Here is a 12,744-nt window from a genome sequence, read left to right as displayed (position 1 = left end):
ACAACCCACTTCTTGCCTCTCAGGCTGATTGTCCTCACTTCAACATCTCGAGCGGAGCTGAGAGCTGAGCTGAAAGGGGTCTGACACGGCAGCAGCATCACTGCTGGGGCTTCCCGATGTCTGTCATTTACCCACTTCATGGAAGTACAGGTTGGCACATATACATAACATGACAATAGAAAACAATATATAGTATATCAGGTTCCTGAATTTAGGTTCCAGGTCTCCTTGTCGATACCAGTAGATCTAGAAGAGAGCAGGAGTCTGTATTACTTTAAAAGGCCAGGTACTCCTGAGGAAGCCTTCTGTGGTAACTGAACTGGCAACTTAAGAGACCTTTCTTTTCCTTTAAAAGAACTGAGCTTCACCTGCCTAGAGAGGACCAGGTGTAGAATCCAGCTACTTTTCTTAACAATTAAATGAAGAAATACCACCTGTTTTCTTAGCATGCTTGAGGAACACACAAACAAGGATTTGGCAAAGCGTTTCTCCCCAAAACAGGCTCTTTGCAAAACCAGAGTGCCAGGTTAGCTATGAAGACATGGGCTGTGTGTATGTGAAGACGTACAACAAGCTCTGTTGAGGGTGGGCAGGTTGGGTTTTTTTTAAACACCCAAAACTGGCTACATGCTGGTGGATAAGGACAAACATCAGGTTTTGCACTGCACTGTCTTATCTTGGGCAGAGGCATGGCTACCATGAACCAGAACCCAGCACTGCCAGGCACCACAAAGCAACTTCCCAGCTTATCCAGCAATAAGGGGCAGAGATTCAGGGCTGTGACTGTTCCAGGGCACAGCAGGGTGAAGGAGAATGCTCCAAGTGTGAAAGCTACAGCAGAGGAAGGAGCTGCTGATGTCCCTGCCCATAGCAGGGGAGCTGGACAACATCTTTGAAGGTCCCTTCCAACCCAAACTGTTCTGTGAACTCTGGCCTGCCAGTTCCCTTTGTCAGCGCTTGGGACCAACTCTCTTGGGATGCCGCAGCTGCTGAGTAGAGGAACCTCTGCTACTACCCTGATGAAATGCCACTGTCTGTACCTTCCTACCACAGCAACTCATGCCCTGTGTCTGACTTCTGAAAGTGCCTGGCTGGCCCCACCACTTCAAGTGTTTTGCTCCACCCTGGGTATTCTGCAGCATAATCCACCTTTGTTCCCAACCCACTGCTCTGCTCCCTGACTTCCTACTTCATGTCCACTGGCAGCTACAGATAGCACTGTCACAGAGGTGCCAAGTCTTGCATCACCTCTGCTCTGCAGAAGTTGGCTTAGTCCACATGTTTACTCTGCACTCAATGCAAAACTGTTACCACCCTTTCATTGTCAGCTTGTTTTATGAAGGCAGGAAAGCTTTCTAGGAGGGTGTGGAAAAGGTGGCACCACATCAAGCAGATCTTATTCAGATTCATCCTTGGTCACCAACTCAAAATCTCACACAGCCAACGTGGTGGTACTCACAAGTATGCCAGCAGAGATGCAACACAAGGAGATGCAGAAAGCAAGAAATACATTCACGGGCTTTGGAGGTAGTTGCGGGAAGACAAAAGCACTGATTAGAGTGACCTGTGTGGAGGCAAAGACAGATGAAGACTCTCAGTGAGGATGCTGGTGTACCACAGCGCTCACATCCTCACCTCCCTCCCTGCTCTTTAACTCCCACCCGTGAAGAGCTGGAAGGAGATGCAAAATTCTGGAGGTAAACCACTTAGCACAACTGCAGACTTCAGAGGGGTGAAAAACAACACCGAAAGCTTTGGTTTGCTACTCTGGCTTGTTGCTGGATACATCCTCCAAGCACCCAGCAAGCCAGCAGGCACGGGGGTGTATGCTGCCCATGTAGGAGCATTCCTTAGCCAAGCTTTCCACTGGCACCCCAGCTCTCAAACGATGCTGCCACCATGGACCACAAAACCGGTGCTCTCCAGTCATGATGGCCCTGGGTTTGTCCTTAAAGCTTGGGGAAAGCAGAGCTCAGGACAGTGACAAGTTGGAAAAACTTCTATAAGCCATAAATAGAGGGCAATAAATTACAAGTAGAAGGAAGTAAAGAGAAGTGAACACGTTCTGCTGGGTCAATAAGCACTTTATCACCATGCCCAGCCTCACATCCAGCTGGGCAAGGACAATCTGCCCATGGACTTGGGGCTTTTTATTGTACAGACAGATCTTAAGACATGCCTTGAAGTAAGGTACTGTCCTTCTCCTGTTGTCAGAGAGTTTCAAAACACAGATGTGCCTCAAAGGGACAGCCTGGGACCCAGACTACAGCCTGTTGGGTCAGTGAAGTGTCACCACCCGTTTTGGGGAGGAACTCTGGGTTTTAGCCCATCCCCTAAGGGAGGCACGAAACACAGGATGGGATGTTGATACTCACAACAAGCAGCAAGGACGTTAAGCCGCCAACAACTAGATTGATGATTCTGTCCTGAAGGGAAGAGACGATGGTTAAACTTGTCGTGCCAAAACCCCCCACATAGGACAGACTGGTAACCAACCACACTGAGAGCACAGCATCAGCCAGGACCCATGTGAAACCCAGCACACCCTGCTCAGCTCTGCCACACAGGAGGGTTTCCCTCCCTCTGACTCCATGGCGCTCAGGGAGATTGTAGGGACCAAGTCCTTGTGCAGCAGGTTTGCTCACTGGCAACTGGATTCTTTGCTGCATCCAAATAATTACAGTTATGCAAATCCTTCTTAAAAAGTGGGAATGGACAGATGGAGGTTGTCAAAAAAGCTTATTTTAGCCTCAGAACTAAGAGCTTGATGTTGTCTAAGGTGGGAATTCTTGGGCTGTGGCAAGGAGGTGGGGCGTTCCCTGCACCCCAGACATTGCCCCCAACACCACCAGACCTGAACACACCTCAAGGGACCCTGCTAGGATGGATACATATTTCCCCCTTACTTTATGTGGTTCCCCATGAGCATAAAACACTTGGTTGGGAAGAGACAACCTTTTGGGAAGAGGTATCCCTCGGTGTCAGCATCATGATCCCACCCCAGATGGCATCAGGACTGGCAGTGACACTGGGCTGTGTGAGTGCTCAGGGCAGGACCCCATAGTGATGCATTCACTGGAGTAAGAAATGCCTTGATGCAAGGGGAGAACATTCCCACCCCTGCTGGGATACCTCCTCCTCCCTTTCTTCGTGGTGCTGCTCTGAGGATAAACATCTATGGCCAGAGCCAGACTGGGTTACACGCAGTCAGGTGTAACACCCCAAATAAAACACTAGAAAAGCAGCTACAGCAGGAAAGATGTGCAGAGAATAAACCCCCAGAACTTCAATTAATTATACTGAGTTACCTTTAGTTATATCATTAGTTGGGGACGGTTAAAGGAAAGGGAGAAAAGAGTTCAAGCAGTGACAGCATTTTGCCCAAGACATCCCAGCCAGCAGGCAGGGCAATCCAGGTTTCCCTCCTCTTCGTCCTGCATCCATATTCCCTCCTAGCACTGCATTTTGGAATAAGAGTTGTAGAAGCCCCAGGTCATGAAGTACCACATGGCAGGAGGAGAAGGCAGAGAGCAAAGAGGAAGAGGCAGAGAGCTGACCTGACCTCTTGCAGACCTGACCTAAGGCTCGGTGGAGCTCAGGTACCTTGAGCCTGCAGTTCAGTGACAGGCAGATGCTGTGTCCTGGCTGTGTTCATCCCCAAAGTAAAGGACCACAGCCAGCAGCAGACCCTTTAAAACCTCTTCTGTTAGATGCCAGCATAAAACCAGCCCATTTGTGCTCCTACAGCCCTAAGCCATGGAGGCACAGTGGTGCCTGCAGCAGTGACCTCATCACCAGCATCCCCTGCGCAAGGTCCTCACCAGCCAGGCACAAACACCTTTTCCTCACCAGTATCTCCATACGCAGTGCTGGCAATAGCACAACAGCCCCACAGAGCCATGTACAAGGTACCCACCACCCCAAAAACGAGCTAAGAGAAATAAACCCAGGCGAATGCAAGCACCCTACCTCCATGGGAGCGTGTCACGACAGCTCAGCTGGGCTCCTCCACCTGAACTGAAATACATTCACTTTCATAACATCATAGAATCAACTGGGCTGGAAAAGACCTTTGAGATCCTCAAATACCCCAGGGCTGCCAAAGCCACTACTAACCCATGTCCCTAAATCTAGACATGGAGGGATCCTTACCCCCAAAACCAACTCAGGTATCAGTAGAGGACAGCGGGTTTGCTCTGCAGACCCAGCTGAGCCCAGCAAGGCAGCTTTATGGAGGGGGACCAGAGTTTGCATTCTGGCTCAGCACCTCAGGGACACGAGGGGTGGCAGGAGGTGAGCAGCTGGGTCCCTTCTCCCTTTGTACCATGGGGTTTGAACAGCAGAGGAAGGGGCAGGAAAGCCAAGGAGCCAGCTGCAGAGCAGCAGTGGGTCACCATCCCATACGGCTAAGCCAGTGAGCACAGTCACAACCAGCTTTCCGTAGAAGGATGGACACATGGTCACATACCTATGGACAGGATACACCACCAGACACTCAGCCATGATGAAGTTTCTCCTAATTAACTACAGACTTGGATGGTGGCAATTTTAATATGGGGAGAATTCACCCTGTTTACCATGAAAGAGACTGGTCTGACAATAGAAAATGAGGGGTTTGGACCCAGAGGTGACCACAGAGCACTTCTCTCTGCCTATTTTATGTGGTGTTCAATGAGAGCATCCCCCCAGCACAGCAACCCCTTATCTCACACCACTGAGCGATGGATGCCCTCAGCGTGAGCCAGTCCCTGCAGGTCAGAGCATCCCCTTCCCCATGCTTACACCTGCCGTCACTGCAACGTTCCACCAGCAGAAGGTATTTCAGGCTCTGAGGATTAGAGGCACTGATCCTGAAATCCCAGGCTTGGTAGAGTGGCCAGTGGCTGTATCCCTCAGCGCCCACTCTGACACTTCAGCCCCAGGCAGCTTAGCACAGCAAAAAGGTTAAAAATACACAAGCAGAGGCCAAGGCGGCTAAAGGGATTGGGGATGACGGAGCCTTTCACCTCCATGCTGTGTCCGACAGCCCGGGCAGATACTTGTAGGTAGCAGGAACAGGCTGTAAGGAGCTGGGTGTCCTCCCATCCAGGAAGGGTTTGTTCTCCATCACTTGTATTATGGTAGCTGCTATAGTGAAAAGACCAAAGCAGCGTGCACAGGAGAAGTGAGGATGCAGGTCACACATGGACGCTGATTCCTGATCCAGCCCTGCAGCTGATGGGGGTCCCAGTTCAGCCGGGACAAAGCTGTTCCCCACAGGTGATGAACTCCAGCATTGCGCAAGCTGCATGTCGACACAGGAGGGTTTCTGCCTCTCCCCCTGCTCCAGGAAGGGTGTTGTAGCAGCCGGAGGCACCGGGCTTGTCCCGAGGCAGAGATTTCCTCCAGCTGCCTCTGGGAAAGGGAGGCAGGCCAGGAAGCAACCCTGCAAAGCAGGAGGGCATAAGCCAGGTTCCTTTGGGATCTGGGTCATGGTTGTAACAGGAAAACTGAGGGTGCATCTGCACCACTGTGCCTGCTGTACAGGCTTTGACAGAGCAACAGCTTTGCTCTTCACCCCATTCCGGCTCGGCACCTTGCATCCTCCAGGTTAGTGTCCCGTGGGCACTGTTCCCATGGGGAACAAGCCCTGGCAGAAGCCTGGTGAAGGGCGCAGGCTGGTTCTGGAGGGTAGATACCTGGTGGCATCTCTGCGGGCATGACGGAAAAGCCATTTTTATGCCTTACATCCGCAAGTGCAGATGGGCAGCAGCAATCCCAGCCATAGGGAACACCGTGATCCCGTGCCAAACGACATGGAAGAGCAGACAGCGTATGCTCCCTGTGCAAAGAGCTGTGCTCAGGGCCACTCTGCTGTGCCCTCGAAGGCTCCTCATTCCCATCTCAAGCTGCTCAAGCTGCCCAGCCTCTTCCCATTGCTTTCTGCATCGAACCCACAGCAATTAACACCCACCCACCTACATTTACACGTGCCCATCACAGAGGAGCCCAAGCAGCTCCCGCTTCCAACTCCTTTCCTAAGAAGTCCTGCATCTGCAACGCTCCATCTCTGCCACCTTACACTGCTTGTGCCTTTGCTTTGCATTGCCTCGTACCCGCTCGCTGCCAGCGCTGCATCCCTTGTAACCACAGCTGAATCCACAGCACTTGGCATCCATCAGCACCGCGTTGCTGCTACTCTCCTGCATCCCGCCAGATTTCTTCGGTACCAGCTTGTCCTCAGTGCCTCAGCAGCCAGCATGGGAGGGCGAAGCAGCCAGACCATGGCACAGGAAGGAAGCCAGCGCTGCTGCACAGCTCCCATTACAGCCCCAAAGCCACCAGCATGGACAGCAGGAGGACATAGGGTGGGAAGAACAGGGCAGCCCCATCTCTACATCCATGTGCAAATGCCAGCCAGGGTGCAAGACCCCTGCTTTGGGTGCCTGGGGCACACACACTGCCCCTGCCCATCCCCGTGGCCTCATGGCCAGCCCAAGCAGAAGGTCCTGGTGTGCCAGCACCAGCCATCGCCTGCAGGGACCCATAAGCAGAGCCGGGCATGGGCAGACACACTTCTCCCAGCAGATGTGCTCCTGTTTTACAGCAAAGTTCAGCGTTGCCATTCCCAAGATGGAACATTTCCAGCTCCGGACATCGCCAGCATCCATCTCTAACCGAGGGAGTCTGGGATGAAACCACCCCAGCCAGCACAGTGAGCCCAAGTCCATTGGACACGGGAATGGCCATCACTGGGTCTATGCGATGGGTTCCAAAAGCAGCCACAGAAGGGGATGCCATGCAGGACATTGGATCCCCTAGGATCTGGAATTTGCATTCCATGTTTATTACTTACTTTGTGAGCTGATAGAGACAGGGATCAGGGATCAAAGGCCTGACCTGGGCTGGAGAGTTTGCGGTCTGCCGCCAGAACCACTGCCAGGCTCCAATGGCACATCCCGGTCCCTGAAGTCCCCATTCCTGGAAACTTCCCCAAATCCCTGACCAGGGACCAGCCAACACAACCCCAGCACAGGGCACTGCTCCGGCAAAGGTCCTCTTAGCACCAGCACTCCCCGTCAGGGCCATCCCCACTCCACTGATCCTCTCAGGTGTCCTGCCTGTCCTCCTCCCATCCCACATCGTTCCTGTTTCACCCCTAAATTCAGCCGGAATCACTGTACTTGTATTTTTACTAAACGTTAGCATTGTAGCAGCAGTTCCAAGCACTTGGAAAGTCCACACAGCCCCCATCCCATCCCCATCAAAGCAACGGCCCCAGACCCAGGCACACACAACCGAGGGTGCTGCAGCCCCCAGCCCTGCTATGGAGGGGCACAGCCTGGGGTGACCCCAGCCCCTCCCGGGGGCCCCCTCGCCTGGCGCTCTCTGCACCCCGAGGCCCCGCTCCCCCCCAGGGCTGTGGGGGGAGGTTTGGAAAGGGACGTGCGCCAGGGTCCATGTGTTGGGGTCCCTGGGCTCTGTTTGGGGGTCCCGGGGCTGTATCGGGGGTCCTGGGGCTCTCTTTGGGAGTCCTGAGTCTGTGTTTGGAGTCCCAGGGCTCTATTGGAGGGTCCCGGAGCTCTGTTTGGGGTCCCAGGGCTCTGTGTGGGGTCCCGGGGCTGTCTCAGGGGGTCCCAGAGCTCTACTGGAGGGTCCCGGGGCTGTCCTGGGGGTTCTGAGGCTCTCTCTGGGGGGTCCTGGGGCTCTCTTTGGGGGTCCCGGGGCTGTGCTTTGGGTCCTGGGGCTGTATTGGAGGGTCCCGGGGCTGTGCTGGGGTCACGCTGCGTCCCGCCGTGCCCGCGCTCGCCGCTCACCCTGGCCGAGGTCTCCCCGAACAGCGGGCGGTTGTCGGGCCCGCCCGTGCCGTACCCGCGGCCGGCGAACCCCTCCATGGCGCGGGGGCGGGGGGCGCGCCCTCATGCTGCGCCTCAGCGCCCTCCGCGCGTGCCCGCGCCGCTCCGCGCGTCCCCGCCGCGGGCACGGACACGCCCCCGACCCGCGCACGGACACGCCCCCCCTCCCCCCGCGCGCCGCCGGGAGGGGAGGGGAGGGGAGGGGAGGGGAGGGGAGGGGAGGGGAGGGGAGGGGAGGGGAGGGGAGGAGCTGAGGCGGTGGCGGCGGGGGGGGAGGAGTGGGGTTTACGCGCGGTCACGCGGAGCGATCTGCGGAAACTCCGGCCTTGGGGACTGGGATGGGGTGGGATGGGGTGGGGTGGGGTGGGGTGGGGTGGGATGGGATGGGATGGGGTGGGGTGGGGTGGGATGGGGTGGGATGGGATGGGGTGGGGTGGGGTGGGATGGGGTGGGATGGGATGGGGTGGGATGGGGTGGGATGGGATGGGGTGGGGTGGGGTGGGATGATGCTTAACTCAGCAGAGCTGTGTAATTTAAACGAATCTCACCATTGGGGATTATACTCGGGGAAATTAAGGTTTTAAATTAAGATTTTATTTTATTCTGTTCTGGTTTATTGTATTTTATTCTATTTCATTTTATTTTATTTTTATTTTTATTTTACTTTAATTTGTTCTGTTCTATTTTACTCTCTTCTATTTAATTCTATTTTACTCTATTCTATTCTTATTTTTCCCTTTTTTGTGTTTTTTAATTTTAAATAAAAATTAACATTTTTTTTTATTTTAGTTTGGTTTCATGATTATTTATTTATTTATTTACCCTTTTTTTTCCCCCTCTAATTTTTTCACTTTGGTTTGCAAGCACTCATTGTTGGCAGAGCCGAACCTGGACTTGCTTGGTGTTCCCGGCTGCACACCCACACGTGTGCCACCCATAAACTGGGTACATGGGAGCAACTGTCCCTGTGCTGGGCCGGGGCAGTGCGAGGCTGTTCCCGCTCTGACCCTGTCCTCACCCAACTCACACCTCTCTGCAGGGCACTCCTTGCCCAGAAGACGAAATCATGGAATCCCAGACTGGTTTGTGTTGGAAGGGACCTTAAAGCTCATCCAGTTCCAACCCCTGCCATGGGCAGGGACACCTTCCGTTAGAGCAGGTTGCTCCAAGCCCCTGTGTCCAACCTGGCACATCAGTGTAATTCAGTAGGCACAACCAAGGAGGTTTCCTTCCTGCTGGGTATAAAAGATGCAGAGGACGGACCTGCAGGTAAAATGACCAGAAAGGAGAAAACCAGTCACAGATATCCACAGTTGTCCCGTTTTGGGATACAGCTCCCACTGCCCCCGGCACCCAGGTCCCCATGAGGCTCTGCCCATGGCTGGATGGAACTCCCAGCCCGGCCACACGGTCACTTGTCCTTGCTAAACCTCACAGCGGTTTGGATGTGAAGTGGTTTGGGTGCTCGGCCTCGGAGCACATCCTGCGTACTCCATCCCCACTCTCCCCTGCAGTCAACACACTTGAAGACCAAAGCACCGCTTTGACTTCAAAGGTAGAAGGTATTAAACTGGAGCAAGGCTGGAAGATCCTCAAGAGCTGACTCCATCCTGAGCTGAAGGACCGGATGGGAAGTCATAAAGTCCTCCGGTGCCGCTCCAGTGTTTGCTCCCATGCTCCATGTTTGGTTTGGAGGGTCTCAGGGCTCAGTGAAGAGGCTCTCCATGTCATCTTGAGCCACTCAGGAGCATAAATCCCATGTGGCTTCCTGACAGCCAAGTGCTGTTGACACATAGAGACCTTACGGGTGCTTGTGCACTCGTGATTCAGCACTGGTTTATTCCTGAGCAGCCCTTGGCTCTGATGGGATTAAAAGCTGAGGGTCAGGGATGTGATGGAGCATTGGAGGGGAGTGGCTGTGAGAGTCCCTCACGTTGTGACTGTGTCTATGGTTGGAGGTACAGCTCTGTGTGACAGGGACACAGCGTTCTTCCAACATCTGTTCACTAATTACCCATCATTGAGAACAAATCCAAAACACAGATGAACTGTGGTGAAAAACACTAACGCTCATGTGGACATAAACAGCGTCAATAAATAGTTAATAGATGAGGTGAAGGTGTCAACCTGTGGCACTGAGAAACACAGTTTACAGGTGGTGGGTTCCATAAGACAAAACCATTTATCTGTTGTTTAGGGCATTTCGAGACTCCTTTCACATTTCTGACCAAGGCGGGTGGGTTGTGCTTGACTCAACCTCTTTAGGACGCAAACTTACTGAACCTCACTTCCAACTACTCCCCTGCTTACTCCTCACTTGCCAACCGTAGTAACAGGACAAGGGGCAACAGTTTTAAAGTGGAAGAGGGTTTGACAGGACATGGGGAACAAGTTCTTCCCTGTGAGGGTGCTGAGGCGCTGGCACAGGGTGCCCAGAGAAGCTGTGGCTGCCTCATCCCTGGCAGTGTTCAAGGCCAGGTTGGACACAGGGGCTTGGAGCAACCTGCTCTAGTGGAAGGGGTCCCTGCCCATGGCAGGGGGTTGGAGCTGGATGAGCTTTAAGGTCCCTTCCAACCCAAACCTTTCCACGATGTTATGAAGAAGGAGTGATTTTTGCCATGGTGACAGGTACCAGTGAGATCCCACCTGGAATCTGTTCATCCATTTGGCCACTCAAGCTCAGGAGTGGCTGTTTTGTTCTGAAGCAGGCATTGGGAGGAGCTCAGTGTTAGGCACAAGGGCCTGTTTCCCGGGGAAAGACTGAAAAGCTTGGCTTGGTTAGCCCTGCGAAAGGGAGGCCAGGAAGGGACACTGTGGTTTTTACACACAGCACGGGAAGGAGTAAATGACAGAGAGTGAGGTAAAGGTTTGAGCTAATGGTTATGTTGGCACAAGAGCAAATGCCTGTGAAGGATGCACTTGCAGTGTGATGTTCAGACTGTGGGGTTTCAGCAGAAGCAGCTCTAGGACATCCTTCCAGGAAGGGTTGTGGGGAGCAGAAAATCCCATTGCTTTAAAAACAGAGTTTCATTGACCTGTGAAAAATAGCATAAAGTAGGGAAAGGAGATTGGCATTGGAAACTAGACATCCTTCTCAGTCTGAAGCCCCCTTTATACAAGCACAAACTCAGGGATAAATCAGTTTGGTACTCCATCCATGGAATAGGGTGCATTTGGTGTGCTCACTTAAGGGATCCTCCCTTCCATCTTTACTACCAGGTGGAACTGGACAGAAGATGAAAGGATGTGCTCCATTTGCATGGTGATGCAAAAAATTGAATCAGGTTGTATTGTCCGAGCATAAAGACAAGCTGCTGATACCCAGTTCAAAACAAGTGCATCCATGACTGCCACAGCGTTGATGCCCCATAACACAGGCACACTTCTCTCTGTAATTTGAAGTATATGAATCTTCACTGAAATCAAGTCTGAAATGCAAACCAACCTGCTTTTTAATAGAGGAAATAACATGAATCTCGTGTGTGCATTGCAGAGGTTTGTTCTGTTCAGTGTGGACACAATGTGCTTTTCCCTTGTTCTTGTTTATGGCAATCCACATTTGTCACAGCTCTGAGAGCAGTTCCAAGGTTTACAAGCTGAGCTCCAGCTCTCCCTTCTGAGAAACAGTCCTGGCATTGCTTCCAAGAAGTGCATTTGGCCCATAAATTGCAGCGAGCTTTGGAGCCTTTTCAGAACATCAGCACCACAGACTCGTAAAAAACTCTCTCCTATCTAATAGTTTATGTATCCTAAAGGCCATCATGTGGGTTTTCTGGGCAAGGATTTAATTCAGCACATATATGAGAACTGTAATACATACCAAGGCTAATTATACATCATTGCAATTGATGCTGCTGCCTCCGTCCCCCATCAGCTGGCTGTAGGAAGCCCAAGGTGGAGTCTATAAACTCATCTGTGCAGGCAATGCTGTCTTCAGCTCCTCATCAACCCAGCTCACTGATGCTTTGTGTGTCCTTTCAAGTGATCTCCTGTTCCCTAATGCACCAATGCATCCTGTAACTCTTTGTTAGCACTGGCTTTCTGCTGTCATTTATCCTGGTCACAGGTCCAGCAGCCACCACTCTCCTGTCTCCTCCCCTGTGGTAGTTTCAGCTTCCCAACAGAGCCGTTAGTGATTACAGGGTGGTAATAGGGTTTTGCACCATTAAATCAGCCTTCAGTTCCCACCGCAATGGCCCTTTGGCTGTTCTATTTGGCATGTTTTATTATGAAAGGATATGATTTGGCTTTCAAAGAAAGCCAGAATTCCTGGAGGACCCAGGAGCTGTTTTCACTTGTGTTTGTAAGTCCTGATGAACAAACTTTCTGCACTACAATGGACTTTAAACTCATCTCTGTCAGCCCCCAACCCAAGGAAATGCTCTGGGAGAGGAAAAAGTGGATGTTCATGACACTGAGATCCCGCTCTGTTGTCCCAGAAGAGTTGTGTTTGTCTCCCTCTATAGGAAGGGTCAGCTGGCTCTGGCGGATCATGACAGATGATCGGGGACTTCCAGCGTTGCTCCTCCATCCCAGAGGAAGAGCCATGATTTATTCCAGTTTAATCCTGCAAAACTGACACTGGACTTTTCTTGCCTTTGCATGTGCAAGGGGATGTACTGTGCTGCAAGTACACGGGGTTCCTGAAAATTGCATGTGAAAAGAGAAGAGAAACCCAAACCCTTCGTGTTTTGAAGCTCCCAAGGTCAGGTTTACTGAGTAGCTGCCTGTAAGGATGATTTTCAGGCTGTGCCACGTGTTACAGGCGTGTTCAAACCAAAATACATGTAAAAAACCCGAAAATTCAGCAAAAATACTCTGCCATTCACCAGCTGCTATGTAGGAAGCCAGCCAGAGGTCCCTGGTTGCTTCTCTCAGCTTATAGCAACTGTCTTTAAGGCTCTGCCTT

General features: G+C 52.3%; 1 protein-coding gene across 1 annotated transcript; it reads right to left on the bottom strand.

The window, feature by feature from the left end:
* Positions 1-123: 123 nt before the first annotated feature.
* Positions 124-7,880, bottom strand: TMEM243 (transmembrane protein 243; the record flags this gene model as incomplete). Its single annotated transcript, XM_080629898.1, has 4 exons — positions 7,797-7,880; positions 2,376-2,426; positions 1,460-1,564; positions 124-246 (listed from the first exon to the last, which is right to left on the bottom strand). The coding sequence occupies exons 1-4, from the start codon at positions 7,872-7,874 to the stop codon at positions 124-126; spliced, it is 357 nt and encodes a 118-aa protein (XP_080486024.1). The 5' UTR covers positions 7,875-7,880.
* Between the last annotated feature and the right edge of the window lie 4,864 nt (positions 7,881-12,744).

The sequence above is a fragment of the Psittacula echo genome (genome assembly GCF_963264785.1).
Source record: "Psittacula echo genome assembly, chromosome: 1".
NCBI lineage: Eukaryota > Metazoa > Chordata > Aves > Psittaciformes > Psittacidae > Psittacula > Psittacula echo.
This window is presented reverse-complemented; position numbering and strand designations above follow the sequence as displayed.